We start from the raw sequence: 12,387 nt of genomic DNA, 5'->3' as shown, positions 1-12,387 counted from the left end.
CTATGATTTAACATTTACCACCAAAGAAAAGCATACTTGGAAAAGATAATACAGAAACTTAACAAATTTATTACAAAATTGTCCCAAACTTCAAAGTTCAATGAAACTGCTACATTCATGGAGAGATATTTAGAACATTGTATTTTTTTACAGGAAAAAAATAAACATATATCAAAAAACTATTTCTACACACATTTAAATAGTATAATTTAAAAGGATGGTATGGTATAGTAATTTTGAATTATATATAGTTAATGGGTCTCAAAGTAGTAATGTCCACTTGGATTCACATTTCAGTAAAGACAAATACTTTCACCTTTTATTTTTTTTCTCCCAAAATAACTCAACAGTTTTCAAATATCCTGCTTCATAAAAGCTGGTTCTACATAAACTCTGAAGACAATAATTTCTTTTTTACTCAATTAAAGAACATAGTAAAAAATGTAAGGTAACAAAATTCTTACACTTTTTTATGATCATGTTAAAGTATCAGAAAGGCATTTAACCATCAGTTATTGGTTGGCTAAGTATCATTTTTAAGGAAACCATATGTAGTGAGAAATATTTACCTTAATATTGTTTTTTTTTTAGATGAAATCAGGCTAAGTGCTATTTATAGCAGTTTTCAAAGAAGATTCAACTTAAATCCTTATAAATTTCCTAATTAATTTATTAAATTCAATAATTTAAAATGTGAAAAGATACACGAAAATTAAGCATTTATATTACTAGATTACTGGAAGCTCTTGCAAAAAAACAAAATTTAGATCCCCAGGTTATAAATACCCTTCTTTTGTTCCAAAGAACTACATATGATTAGGAAGAAAACAACAGTGTAGGCAGGTTACCTAACTTGTATGTTCAAAATAATTAACACAACAAAGTGTATGGAATGTCTATGTGATACTTGTAAGCTTTTTTTTTCAGGCACTGAAAATTATTACTTTAAAGAGAGACAAATGAAGAGTCTGAATGTTTTAAATTAACATCTTTCTAGAGGATACGGTTAAGATAGTTGTATTTAGTCGAATATTAAATTTCCTTGTTAATTAAAATTTTTAAAAAATAAAATTTTCTGATCAAAGGCTATACCAAGTCCTTTCCACATTAATTTAGCATTACAACTATAAGTAATGTGTGTGACTGCCCTTAGAAGTACATAATGTATAGTAATTTATCATTTTGCTGATGAGCGAATCTGAATCATGTTTTGGTTTAAGTGCGCCAGGTCTGACACGCAGGGCATGAGGCTTAGTCAACCACTTAGCATTTATTTGGATCTCAATTTTGCTTTATTATTATCCTTTAATTATCCTCAATTTTGCTCTATGATTATCCTTTGTAAGTACAGTGATAAACAGTCACTAAAGAGACCACTAAGAGAGAAAACTAAAACTTTAACAAAAATGAGCAAAGGGTTAATTTGTGATTTGAAAAATTACATACAGACAAGTAACTTTCAATATAAACATGAGGCTGGAAAGTGAAAAGGCTAATATTTATATTTCTCTGTTTGTATTTCTTTAAAAGTTTCAGGAAGTACTTGTCACAGATATCAAAGATTAACTACATCAAAATTTAATCTCAACTAGATTACTTACAGCAGAGATCTGCAAACTTTCTGTAAAGAGTCATATGGTATTTTAGACTTTGCTGCATGTTCTGTGCTGCAGCTACTAAATGCTACCTATGTAGACAAAGCATCCAAAGATAATATGTAAATGAACAGGTGTGGCTGTGCTCCAATAAAACTTTATTTACAAAACCAACTGAAAGGATGGATGTGCACCATAGGTCCTTACTTTGCTCATCCCTGATGTAGAGCACTGAAAAATGAGACCAGACCTTTGATGTTAAAACTGTAAGTGCCAACTATGACATATTTTTCTCAGCTGGATCATTCAATATCCATTTGAAAACTAACCACCAAAAAGAATGGATTTCAGAAAATAAAATTCAGTCCCATATCACTTACTGTATTACTTAAGAAAACATAAATATTAGACTACCTTTTAGAAAACTATTAAAATTACCTTTTAGAAAAAAGAAGACACTTTGAAACAGGTAAACCAGGCTTTCTATTTTCTATATAAAATTACTTGTCAGAGGTTTAAGGTTTACTAGCAGTATATATAACATAAAGCTTTACTGGTTTAATAAAGACTTAAAGTAATAGTTGATTTTATACAAAATACAGCTAACAAACTATAAATTATCATTAACAGGAGATTTACAATTATACAAAAGAATTTCAACCTTTTGGAAACTAAATTATGCTTACAACAGTCTAACTAGACATAGTCATGATAATTAGTAAGAATTTTGCTGAAGTAAATGTCCATGGGCTCAAGTTTCAATTGATTTCCTATACAGTGCATATTCTGACTGACACCCTTGCACTCTAAGTAAAAAGACCCCTACATGAAATGTCACATTTCTTGATTTATCCCTAGATCAGTCAATATCATGTCTTCTGAACCTATAGTCATTCACCTTGTTCAGTGGGAAGCAGCTAAACTTTAACCTCAAATGATAAAAAGAACTAGTGATCAGCTAATCAAAAACCTCAGAATTTGTTTTTATTCTCTCTCATTTTTACACAGGGCCACCTTAATATGTTAAAAAAAATACCTTGAAGAGACTGAACACAATATCATGATCTCAAAAGTTGGAATATACATACACAAACATGTCTGTATTAGTATGTAAATTTTAGTCATTTTAATTTGAATCCTTTTTACTTTTTTCCTAGTTTTGGATAAAAGTGAAAAAGAAAAAAACACTGAAGATTCAGGGCAGGGGAAAGCAGAAGTGGCAGAATATAAGCCAAGACAGACATCACAGAAAGATAGAAGTAGATCAAAACTGGCAAAGATGAAAGAGAAAAGACAAGGAATTTGAAGACTACAGGAAGCAAGAAATAAGGAGTTAAAACAAAAAGAGATGTGAAATAATGTATATTATTTCAACCTATAACTCACTGCCTCCAAATATGCCTTTCAGTCAAGCAAAGCTCAATTATAAATTGATTCTACCTTAATAAGGATTCCATCTAAAATGCACTATTGAGGGGTGCCTGGGTGGCTCAATCAGTTGAGCATCTGTCCTCAGCTCAGGTCATGATCTCACAGCTCATGAGTTCACCCTGCATCAGGCTCTGTGCTGACAGCTCAGAGCCTGGAGCCTGCTTCTGGGTCCCCCTATCTCTCTGCCCCTTTCTGTCTCTTACTCTCTCCCTCCTCTCTCAAAAATAAATAAACATTAAAAAATAAAATAAAATAAATAAAAGGCACGTTTTAAAGTTCAGAACTACAGCCCTCAATTGAGTAGAAAGGAACATCCACAGTGACACTTAAAACTATGCTGACATATATTCTTTTGTTGTTGTACTTCCTTCTTATGTATGATTTTTCTTGGACTATGATACTGTAGGAGCTGACTACAAACTGTGCCTAAGAACCAACAATTATTCATACCAATTAATATTTTAAGTATTTATGAAGTTATTTATTTAATGTCTATCTTCTCAACTAAACTAGAACCATAATGCTGTGTTCTGAGCAACCTGACACATAGTACATATTCAATAAATATTTACTGAATGGACTAAATAATTAAAAGAAAAGGCTTGGGATTGAGTGTTTTCCTTTTTGCCTTCTAATACAAATGCTACAAAGAATAAAGTGAAAAAGGCTCTGCCTCAAGGAATCCTACTTTCAATGTATTATAATAAAAATATATATACAAATTAAAGTAGACAATGAAAGGTAAAAAAAAAAAATAGGGAAGAAAAATAGGCTCAATTGAGATCCATAAATTAAAGAGAGAAAATGAACAAAACTAAGAGACCAAATTAACAGAGGCTCGGAGGAAGAAGTTTTGATTTGGATATGTGGGCAGATGTTTGTGCCACTGGTCAGGGCAGGGGATTAAGGGAGAATAAGGTTTTAAAAATGAATAAAATTCCATTTGAGATATGCTAAGTTTGAGTTGCCTGTGTAAATCTGAGATAGACAAGTCCTACAATGTGTAACTGACTTTGACTCTTTGGGCAAGTCATCAACCAGTCAGAATTTTTTCACCTATAAAGCATAAACATTACCTACCTTGAGGAATTGTGACATTGTATATAAAAAACTGATTTGTTACCTTTGGGGTATGATTTTCATTTTTGAAAAAAAAACAAAATCTACTTAGAAATTTAGAAATTTCATCAATAAAATTGGTAATTAACCTACATAATAAGATCTACAGTTACAAATTACAAGTAAATACAGCACTGTGCAGCAGTTGATAAGCTGAATGAAATAGTACTTGCAAATCCCCAAAGAGTTCTGAAGTTATTATAAGAGTATTACTGAAATAAGAAAGGTATCTACTTTGAAAAGTTGTGTGTAAAAACATTTGGTCCTGCAAGTGTTTTTATAGATATAAACAAACTGATTTTAAAAGGCAGATGGAAAAACAAAGGTACTAGAATAGCCAACAAACAATTCTGTAATAAAAGAGCAAAATTAGAAGGTTAATATTATCTGATTCCAGACACTATAAAGATTCAATAATAAAGACTATGTGGTATTGGCAAAGGGATAGATTGCTTAAATCAATGGAAGAGAAAATAAAGTCCAGAAATTAACCCACACTAATAGAGTAAACTGAGTTTTTGACAAAGTGCCAAGAAAATTTCAGAGAAATGATGGCATTTTCAACAAATGGTGCTGGAAAAATGAATGTCCATACACCAAAAAAAAAAAAAAAAAAAAAAAAAAACCAAAAAACAACAACAAAAAAAACTAAACACCTCCACAAGTACCACATCTCTCACACAAAAATTAACTTAAAATAAATCACAGATCTAAATGTAAAACATGAAATTTATAGCTTCTAGAAGAAAACAAAGGATCTCAAAAAAGCTGCGTGACCTTATATAGGGCAATGAGTTTTATGTTCAATACCAAAAGTACAATCCATGAAAGGAAAAAAAAAATCAGTAAATTGAATTTCATCACAATTTAAAAATTATGTTTTGCTAAATACAACATTAAGATAACAAAGAAACATTCACTGCTGATGGGAATGCAAAATGGTATAGCACAGCCACCCTGGAAGAGAGCTTGGAAGTTTCTTCTAAAGTTAACAAAGATTTAACATCTGCTCCAGCAATTACATTACTAGGTTTGACCAACTAGTTTGAAAGCATATGTCCACACAAAACCTGTATGCAAATGCTAATAGCAATGAAATTCAAAATTGCCAGTAATTAGAAAAAAAAATCACCAGGATGTAAGAGGATCCTAGCATAGTATGCAGACTATGAAAAAAAGCCTGACTATATTACATAACCTCACCTAAGGGTGTAGAGGGGAAAAAAGAAGAGCCAACCCAAGTAACTTGGTACTTTGACTGAAACCTGTCAGATTAAAGGCTAAAGGAACTATACATAAACAGTGCCCTCTGGTAGGTAAGGTTGTTTCTCATAGGGGTATGGGTTAATGATACTGAAAGAGTTACAACATATACAGGGGTAGAACAAATAAGGAAATGGAGAGTGGAGGATGGAAACCAGGTTTCCTACTGTTGGAGAGGAAATTACACATAAGAAAAAGGAGAAAGCCAGAGTGAACTATGTGGTACTGGATTAGAATAAGAGAAGTCAGTATGAATTCAGATTTAGCTTAATAAAGATACAGATGGATACATAAATAATTTCAGATATGTGTATATATATCAGTTAGTATACATGCATATATATCCTAGCTCTTTCTGTTTACTGGGCCTAGAAGTAGTCAGACCCAATAACAATGAGCACACCCAGCATCCAGATCTTGGTTTCTAATACCATTTTCCAATAAAAGGAATAAGGCCCCTCGGAAGAATGGCTAATTCTAGGGATGGGGCACATCCCTATACATCTCTAGAAGACATAACCAAGAGGCATCTTGAGGTGCCAGAGATTAGGAAAAGTGTTTAAAAATCAAAAGGATGGGGACATGTCAAAGGGATATAGAGGCCAACTGGAAGAGTTGCCAATGGCCAAGCTGTAATACTTTAAACAACACAGTATTAGATTATAACCCAAAGTATTAAAGAAGTATCAATGAGTCTATACTAACATAAACAAACAAATAAATAGATGAGGGGGAAGAGATAAATCTTCTGTACTGAAAAATTACAAATAATTTATGTAGATAGTATCCCTAAAGAAAGTAGAGCTCAATTAACCTCTCAGCCCACATCTCTTATAACCACCTGAGTATGGGCCACACTTCAGTAATCTGCTTCAAAGAATATGAAAGAAGAATGTTGGTAAGTAACTTTACAAGTGGAGAAACATGGCAAACACTACCTACACTAGGTGATCAAGATTAACATAACTGGTGTTAAGTCATGTTGATAGCATAATTTTGAAATAATATGATGAGAATGGCACTTCAGTCTTCTACTCTTTGTCCCCCCAAAAGACAATACTTTAGTCTAATCATGAGAAAAAATTCAAAAAACCCAAACTGAGTAACATTCTATAAAATGCCTGAACAATAGTCCTGAAAACTGTCAAATCATTAAAAACAAAACAAGGGAAGTCTGAGGAAATGTGATTAGAGTAGGCAAAGGAGTCATACCAACTAAATGTATATGGGATCTTGGATGGGAACTTGGAACATAAAAAGGACATGAGAAAAATTAGTAAAATCTAAATAAAGTGTGGAGTTTAGTTAGTAATTATGTAACAATGTTGCTTTCTCCCCTGTGACATATGTACCATAATAATATAAGCTGTTAACAATAAAGGAAACTGGATGATGGTTAATGGAAACTCCCTGTACTATCTTTGCAACTTTTCTATAAATCTAAAAAGTATTCTAGAGGCACCTGGGTGGCTCAGTTGGTTAAGCATCCAACTTCAGCTCAGGTCACAATCAAATGGTTTTGGAGTTCAAGCCCCATATTAGCCTCTGTGCTGACAGCTCCGAGCCTGGAGCCTGCTTCGGATTCTATCTCCCTCTCTCAGCCCCTCTACCATTTGCACACTGTCTTTCTGTGTCTCTCAAAAATAAATAAACATTGAGAAAAAATTTTTTAAAAAGTACTCTAAAATAAGAGGTCTGTTGGGATAAGATAAAAAAGAAGATCAGTAAAGTTAGTGTAGTAAAATCTGAACAGACATCTGTTTATCCCATCATATAACCACATGAACAGAAAAAAAAATTAATCAAACAGTAAAGAAAGTAGGACATCACATAGTAATTTTTTAAGATTTTATTTTAAAGTTTATTTATTTTTAGAGACAGAAAGAGAGAGAATCCCAAGCAGGCTCCATGCTGTCAGTGCAGAGCCCATCGTGTGGCTCAATCTCATGAACCATGAGATCATGACCTGAGCTGAAATCAAGAGCCAGATGCTTAACAGACAGAACCACCCAGGGACTATCACAAAGTAATTTTTTAAAGCAGGGTAGAGAAATGATGATTTTGGTCAAGTTCACCTAACTTTTCCTTTTACACATAAAAACAGGTATGGAGAAAAGGAGTGAGCTCACCAAATCCTGAGACTTCCACTAATACACAACTTGGAAATAACCTAAGAGACCAATGAGTTGATTAGACAGCCCAGAGAAAAGTAAAATCCTTCCTGAATAGAAGCCTGTGTTACTGAAGAATCTTTACAAAGGAAGCAAAAAGCACAAGGGCTGCCACTTTCTACTACACTGGTAGAACAAATAAAAGCATCAAAGTAATACTCCATGGAATCAGGATTTACACAAAACCAGGCAGAATGAACCCTTGGTATACTGCAACACACCAAACAAAATCCCATAAGCAGAGGACAGAACCTCCAATAAAAGGGTATACATCCCCAGGGAGATCTTCCCAATCTCTATTCCGCCTACCACGTTGCCAGAGGGCTATATAGACAGGTGGCCAAAAAGCAGTACCTTGCCAAGAAACTGTAGCTCTGAGAAGAAGACAAATAGATTTCAAACAATGTGAAATGTTTATGAAGGAAAATTCACTTGCACTATATCAGAACAAAGAAAAGTTCTTGACAATTTATACATGAGCAAGATGAAGAGAAATGACATGGCAATTATAAATATACACTACAAATCCATAAGAAAAAAAGGATCATAACAGGCACCAGGGTAACTCAGGTGGCTTAGTGTCTAACTCTTGATCTCTGCTCACGTCATGATCTCACGGTTCATGAGATCGAGCTCTACACAGAGAGTGTGGAGCCTGCTTGGGATTCTTTCCCTCCCTCTCTCTCTCTCTGCCCCACCCCCACTCATACTCTCTCTCAAAACGAATAAATGAAATTTAAAAAGATCATAATATAAAAAATAACATAAACCAAGAGAAAGAAAATCTTCCTGCCAATGGTTGGTATTTTATTATTTATTTATTTATTTTTAAATGTTTATTTTGATAGGTGGGGAGGGGCAGAGGGAGAGGGAGACAAAAATCTCAAGCAGGCTCCAGGCTCAGCAGGGTCTGACGTAAGGCTTGATCCCATGACCATGAGATCAAGACCTGAGCCAAAATCAAGAGTGGGATGCTTAACCAACAGAGCCACCAGGAACCTCCAATGGTTGGTATTTTAAAAGAACATAAGAACATGAATTCGATAAAATAAAGTTCATGGAGAAAATGCCAAAACATAAAGTGAATGAAAAGGGAAGTTGAAAACTTAAGGAAACGTACTGAGAACCATAACCAAACAAACAAATAAGTAAAAATTTAATAAATGAACTATAAAACACAGGGATAGGAATAGTGACAATTGGAACTACTAATATAAAGAAAAATTGTGAGATTATCACAGTGAATACAGAGAAAAAAAGAGGGATACAAATAATTATTGAACAGATAATACATAAAGACAAAAATGCCCCATTACAAGAATAACTATAGTCTCTAAAACAACCTAACAAATAGAATACAAAATTCACAAATCTAAAATTTCCATGAACTAAAAGATGAATCAAATAGTTCCTAGAGAGGCATGCTGTGGGTCTCCAAAATGTTATTAAAGAACAATCAACACAAACATCATGATTAAGTTCTACTTCAAGAACAAAGAATCCTTTAGGTATCCAGGCAGGAAAAAACAACAAACAAAACAAAAACACAAGCCAAAAGTAAGTGAGGAAAAAACACCTGTGACCTGACTTCTTTTTAGACAAACTAGTGTCACAAGATGGACTTTTGTACATTGCATAGAGTCAAAAAAAAAAAAAAAATTAACCCAATAATTTTATTCAGAACCAATTTGAATATAAGGGTAACACAAAGCCAGTCTGAAGCATACTGAATCTAAGAATAAAGTACTTATTAGCCCTTCCTCAAAAAACTGACAGTGAAATTCAGTTACCAAGGGATTCCCCAAAATAAAGAAATCAGGTGTGAAAACATTATGTATCACAAAAGTTGTAGTAATGATTATTCAATACTTTTAAATATAAAATCAAAATTAAATAAAAGGAAATTTGGCAACCAAATCTAATACAGCTTTCATAAATATTTTAAAACTAGAATTTATAAAGACAAAGTAAAAAAGAGTTTAAAACTTATTTCATAGCTGAAAGTCAAAGGATATTGTTTAATCACTGCATGTTTCAAAAAAGTGAAAAGAAGAATTGATGCTTCCAATACCTTAATGTTTTTCAGTCTCTTTTCTTACATTCCGAAGGATCTTTGGGGAATTAATATATCTTATTATAAGAAAACTTTGGGGCACCTGGGTGGCTCAGTTGGTTAAGCAACTGACTTCGGCTCAGGTCATAATCTCTCAGTTCATGAGTTCAAGCCCCATATCAGGCTCTGTGCTGACAGCTTGGAGCTTGGAGCCTGGAGCCTGTTTCAGATTCTGTGTCTCCCTCTCTCTCTGCCTCTCTCCCGCTCAGGCTCCATCTGTCTCTCTCTCTCAAAAATAAATAAACGTTTTAAAAAAAATAAAAAAAAAAAGAAAACTTTGCATGAAGTTCAAAAATTTCTTTAGCTTCACTTCAAGTGATTATTACTCCTAAATTCAAGTAACACATAGCACGAGCTATGAGTCAGGTACTTTTCAATATTTACTAAATCATTTAGTTCTTATAAGAACTTATACAAAATAGGCAATATTTACCCATTTGTTGACAAAAAAACTGAGTCCAGAGACTCTGAGTAATTTGTCCACTGCTGTACAGCTAGGAAGTAAAAAAGCCATGATTCAAATACAAATGCCTGGATCTGGAATCTGTGCTGTTAACCTCTACATTATATTGCCTCTCAAAATAGTAATGTAAAGAATGATTTGATTTTTATCAAATTAATACTACATATACATCCATTTAACTACCAACCACTCATTCTTGTAGATGATAGTGCTTAACTATATAAGTAAAGAGAAATGTTTGGGATGATGTTTCTCTATTAATAAAAATAGTTATTTGGGAGTAGGCAGTGGGGAATTCAGATGATTTTTTTTTTATTTCTTTATGTCTATTATTCAATGAGTTTAATGTCTTTTAAGGAGTGTCTATCAGTCTTCAAAAAAAAAAAAAATGAAGCGATTAATCTGAACAAAAAACAAACCACATTACCTAATCACAACTTGAACACTGTCATGTTAATTATTTAATGACTTTTTGTCTCCCTAATGAACAATGTTTTAATTAGTACTTTACTGTAATCCTCCACGGAGTCTAGCACAGTGTTGGGCAGAGCAAACACTCAATAAGTATATTGATGGATCATCATAAAATATTACATTACTACATTGTACCTATCTTACAAGTAACATATTTCTAGATACTCTAGGGCCTTTACCTACTTCTGACTCTTTAAAGTAGCATCATTTATATTATCAGGGAGCTTGAAGAAAAACAGAATCTTAAGTTCCACTCCAGACTTACTGAATGAGAATGAGCATTTTAACAAGATTTCCCAAGTGACTGAAGTCACATTAAAACTGGAGAATTACTTATTTCTAGAACACTGTTTATCTAAGTGTGGCCCATTATTTACCTATGTCAGAGTCACCTGGTGCTTGTTAAAAATGTAGATTCTCAGGAGCACCTGGGTGGCTCAATGGGTTAAGCATCCAACTCTTGATTTCAGCTCAGGTCATGATCTCACATCAAGATTTATGAGTTTGAGCCCTGCAAAGGGCTCTTTCCTGACAAGGCGGAGCCTGCTTGGGCTTCTCTGTCTCTCTCTCTCTCCCTCTTTCTGTCTCTCTCTCTCTCTCATAAAAATAAATAAATACTGGAAAAAAGTGTAAATTCTCAGGCTCCACCTTATTTCAGGTGTCATTAAAGTTTATGACACACCTAATAAAGTCAAAAGTAGTCAAGAATAGGAATGAGCATATTAAGCAGAGAGCAGTGAAAAAACCCACACATTTGAAATAAATCAAGAAAGCGATAATAAGAGAGGGAAAAGGCATCACAAAGGAAGATCAGGTAAGGATATCAACAATAGACTATGAAAGTAAAGAAAGTAATTGTACAGAGTACATTCTTCTTCTCTCTTTTTTTTTGGTGACTATTATTCCTGACATGCAAACTACTACACAGCATGTCAAAAGTTTCAGAAAGACTGTGGGGATACGGAATTTACTAGTGTACCATATAAGAATCAGTAACTTTCTGAATATGTACTACCACAAAATGCATGCATTTTATAAATGCTCCAAAAGTCACAAATAGTTTCAAATGTATACATACACTTTTAGAGACATTTCCATATGCTTCACTCGTGCAATTGCTTCATCTCTCTCCTCATTGGCTAACTGCAGTCGAGACATAATAGCTTCATCACGTTCCCTCTGTGCAAAATACACTTCTTCAACCAGAGCTACCAAAATATATAATCCATAATTAATTAGAGAAAATAAAAAATGCCACTTTTAGCAAAAGTAAAAAGCAAAATTAATTTTATTTTACTAAGTAAGTCATTAATCACTTGAAAAAACATTATTTTTAAAAGCTACTGTAAAATTGAGATATATTTCCTACCTGTAGAAACACAAATTAAAGAGGTCAAACAATAACAAATATTGGGAGCTTGTGAAATAAAGGTAACTCACACGTATACTGCAGACAGGTGTACATATTTCTACAACCATCTGAAGAGCAATTTGGCAATATTTATTAGAGTTTAAGATTTGCCTAGCCTATAACCTGTAACTCTTCTCTTTGGTATGCAGCCTAGAGAAATTCTTGCACATGAGCACAAGAAAACATGTATTAAAATGCTTATTGCAGCATTATGTTATACCAAAAACTTAGAAATAACCCAAATGTCCAATAACAGCAGCAGGGATAAGTAATTTACTAAAATGGAATATGACACAACATTTAAAATCAATTAGCTATGGACATAGAGACACATTTCAAAAATAAAA

General features: G+C 33.2%; 1 protein-coding gene across 8 annotated transcripts in view; it reads right to left on the bottom strand.

Moving 5' to 3' along the window:
- Nucleotides 1-12,387, bottom strand: part of MIPOL1 (mirror-image polydactyly 1) — a 305,849-nt gene that overhangs the window by 204,978 nt on the left and 88,484 nt on the right. For all 8 annotated transcript variants that reach the window (XM_045059815.1, XM_045059814.1, XM_011283198.4 and 5 more), the window contains one exon: nt 11,708-11,837. In XM_045059815.1, coding sequence (XP_044915750.1) covers nt 11,708-11,837 — 130 coding nt within the window. The remainder of the gene's footprint in view (nt 1-11,707; nt 11,838-12,387) is intronic.

The sequence above is a fragment of the Felis catus genome, chromosome B3, assembly GCF_018350175.1.
Source record: "Felis catus isolate Fca126 chromosome B3, F.catus_Fca126_mat1.0, whole genome shotgun sequence".
In the NCBI taxonomy this organism is placed as follows: domain Eukaryota; kingdom Metazoa; phylum Chordata; class Mammalia; order Carnivora; family Felidae; genus Felis; species Felis catus.
Note: the sequence above shows the minus strand (reverse complement) of the source record. Positions and strands in the feature narration are given on the sequence as shown.